The following is a 3123-nucleotide window of genomic DNA, read 5'->3' on the forward strand; positions in this document are numbered from 1 at the left end:
TGAAGGTATACAGTAACCTGTGTAATATTCAGCCTCTTAATGTGGTTTATATACACATAGACATGGAGAGAGATCTATTGTCAATGAAGCAACAGTTAGCTGAGAAGGAGAAACAAGTACAAGAACTTCAAATGAAATTACAAACAAAACAAGAAAAAGAACATATACATATATTACCAACAGGTATAGGTCAACTAATGAGAGTGAGTATTGATCTAATGATGTACACTATATAGAGTCTGTTGATGAATTGAATAAGAAGTTAGAGACACAATATGCAATTAGTAGAAGAAAGACAATGGAGATTGAGGACTTAAAGGCTACCATGAGACAAAAAGATGAAAAGATGATTGGTAAGAAACTAACTGGTAATGGGGAGGCTTTATTTATGTACATATGTATCAATGAAGAAGAATTTATTATTAAGAGGATAATCTTGCTTACATTACTGTGTGTGTATAGTATGTGCGAATTAAGTTACAAATTAAATTTCTACAGATACTGAGAAAGAGTTAGCATCATTGAAGGAACTGTCAGAGACTAGACTACAAGAAATAGAACAACTGAAACTGAAACTTGAAAACAATAACAGTATGTACAATACATTGAATATGACATTTAATTTAATATTTATTTTATTATAAGGATTACAAGTACCAGTTGAAGAGACATCAGAGACAATTAAAGATGAATCATCTGATGATGACACATCAAGTACATGAATGATTAAATGAATATTTATTATATTAATAATCATACAGGTATTGAAAACATTGTAATGAAACCTGAGGATAAATCACTAACAGTAAATTGTGAGTCAATTACAGTATTTGAATTTGCTATTGTATATGCATTGTAATTGTAATGTTGTATCATGGGAAGCCATAAGATGAAAGGCACCGCGTTGGGTTTATATCTGGTAGATGATCACTTCCGGTGCAATATACATATTTACCAGGATGTGACATAGCTATGATTAAAGGCACCGACAGTGCAATATATATATTTCACAGGAAGTAATGCATGGTTTGTTCAGTTGTGATAACAATGATAACAAAAGGTCATTTGTAAAATAGCAAAATAATTTATTAATAAAAGATTTTGTAAATAAACTGATATAATAGTAGTCTTTATTTCTGCAAAGATCTTTTATGGGGCCCCAACTCTCCCCGCACTGTCTGAGCCTCACTCAGCTATTGGTTTAACTGATAAGGTGTTTGTGTAACTGAACTCTATGTTAACTACTCCTATGCACACAGTTATAGTTTATGTTACATATAAAGGACACTGTATGCTACATGTACTTTGTTTATACAGTTAATTTTGTATTATAAATTCTTTTAAAATACATGACGTACAGGGAATGCTGTCTCTCTTTGCTGCCATCACACATTTAGATATTGCCATGCTTTTTTAATTGGTTAATTAAATATTCATGTACATGTAGGTGGGTATTAAATTATTAATTAATTTTCATGTGTGTGTGTGTGTGTGTGTGTGTGTGTGTGTGTGTGTGTGTGTGCGTGTGGGGGTGGGTGTGTGAGCAATAGTTTATTATTTTAATTTCAATGAATACTTGCATTAACTGACTAGTTGTGTGTTTATTATTAGTACAAGAGAATGGAGAGGTGGAGTGGAGTCAGGATGGTGTACAACTCACTAGTCCATCAGTAGATCAATGTAAGGAGGTAATCAGTAAACTGGAGGAGGAACATAAGAGCATTATATTCAACTACTCATCATCTGACAGTATACAGGTCCTAATACCAACTGTATTGGAGAGAGGAACAATAAATCAACTTGCTATATACTTCTCATTATTATCACTTGATGACGTCCTCTCATTCTCTTCTCAACTATCAATCAACAAATCATTAACTACTCTACGCCTAACTCATGGTTCAATGAGTGATGATGGAGTCATTGCACTAGCACAATCACTACAATATAATAAAACACTTCATTCCTTATATCTTGAATACAATCCTGGCATCACTTCAGCTTGTGCTCAGTCACTGGCTGAACTTTTACTCACTAACAACACACTCAATGGACTTTCTCTCGACCATACTAACATTGATACTGATGGAGTAATGATACTAATGGAATCACTCAAGACCAATAATACACTAATGATATTCAGACTAGACAAACAACATAAAGAAACTTGTTCTACTTTACCTTATTATAAGCATATTAAAAACAGATTGCATTTTGTAAAATTGTAAGAAAATCTAAATTTTATATTAGATTCACCTTGCCGTTCTGTATAGTTTCTTTGAATTTTATTTTATTGTTTATCAAATCTTGTTAATATCTATGCTAAATCTCAGCTCTTTTCTAAATCATGTTCCAGTGTGGGGTTAAAATACATTATTAATAGCATAAATATCAAATTCAAATCGTCATTACTATAATCTACACATTATTATTATTATTATTATTATTATTATTATTATTATTATTATATTGTTGTTATACACTCAAGCAGTCAATATGGCATATTTCTCGTTGGTTGGTACATGATTGATGACTAGTCTCCCATCATAGCTCAGTGATGCAAATACCCAAGCATCAGTGGTACTCCATTTAACATTATACACACTGTCCTCGTGCTCCTCGTATACTGATATCACATTATCTGTTGGAGGACTGGAAAGGAAGAAAAGAATGAGAATTATTAATATATCCATGTCATTTGAATGATGCATAACTACTGTATTGTATAATGTATTGTGAATGCATGTACATACATGTATGAAGATTCAAAGTACACATGTACACTATCAGCTATTGTGTGCTTACATGTACATGTATGTACATGTACAGTAGGTCTAAAAGTGGGTTCAGAATATTTTTCTTGCAACTTAAACTGCTGTTCAATGTAAAAATAGACCCCTACTGTACTTTTATATTTACCATTGCATTATACAACACATGAAAAATATTGCAAACCCACCATGAAACTAATCTAAATACATGCAGTAACATTTAAATACATTTTTGTACAATACTAAATACATGTACATACAGTGCTGGCTCATCTTCATCATCAAGATGCTTCAATGGCAAGATTTAATTTGTCAATTGTTTGAAAGAATGAAAATGATTTTTTGTTATGAA

At 31.8% G+C, this 3123-nt stretch overlaps 1 protein-coding gene and 1 long non-coding RNA gene across 2 annotated transcripts; one reads left to right on the forward strand and one right to left on the reverse strand.

Annotated features, from left to right (window-relative positions):
* Positions 1-20: 20 nt before the first annotated feature.
* On the forward strand, positions 21-2332 carry LOC109583918 (leiomodin-3-like). Its single transcript, XM_019999436.1, has 6 exons — positions 21-183; positions 237-353; positions 499-591; positions 646-714; positions 762-812; positions 1612-2332. Exons 1-6 carry the CDS (start codon positions 63-65, stop codon positions 2226-2228), a joined length of 1068 nt encoding a protein of 355 aa, XP_019854995.1. The 5' UTR covers positions 21-62; the 3' UTR covers positions 2229-2332.
* LOC109583920 (uncharacterized) lies at positions 2321-3104 on the reverse strand. Its single transcript, XR_002185781.1, has 2 exons — positions 3032-3104; positions 2321-2652 (listed from the first exon to the last, which is right to left on the reverse strand). It is a non-coding gene; the product is annotated as an uncharacterized LOC109583920 (long non-coding RNA).
* Between the last annotated feature and the right edge of the window lie 19 nt (positions 3105-3123).

Source organism: Amphimedon queenslandica, unplaced genomic scaffold (genome assembly GCF_000090795.2).
Source record: "Amphimedon queenslandica unplaced genomic scaffold, v1.1 AMPQUscaffold_13268, whole genome shotgun sequence".
NCBI classification, from domain to species: domain Eukaryota; kingdom Metazoa; phylum Porifera; class Demospongiae; order Haplosclerida; family Niphatidae; genus Amphimedon; species Amphimedon queenslandica.

Bases quoted from the DNA above. Each gene is read 5' to 3' on its own strand.
- LOC109583918 (XM_019999436.1), top strand. From the start codon at position 63: ATGGAGAGAGATCTATTGTCAATGAAGCAACAGTTAGCTGAGAAGGAG. The intron at 592-645 runs GTATGTACAATA...TTTTATTATAAG, and splicing joins GAAACTTGAAAACAATAACA to GATTACAAGTACCAGTTGAA. The intron at 813-1,611 runs GTGAGTCAATTA...GTTTATTATTAG, and splicing joins TAAATCACTAACAGTAAATT to TACAAGAGAATGGAGAGGTG.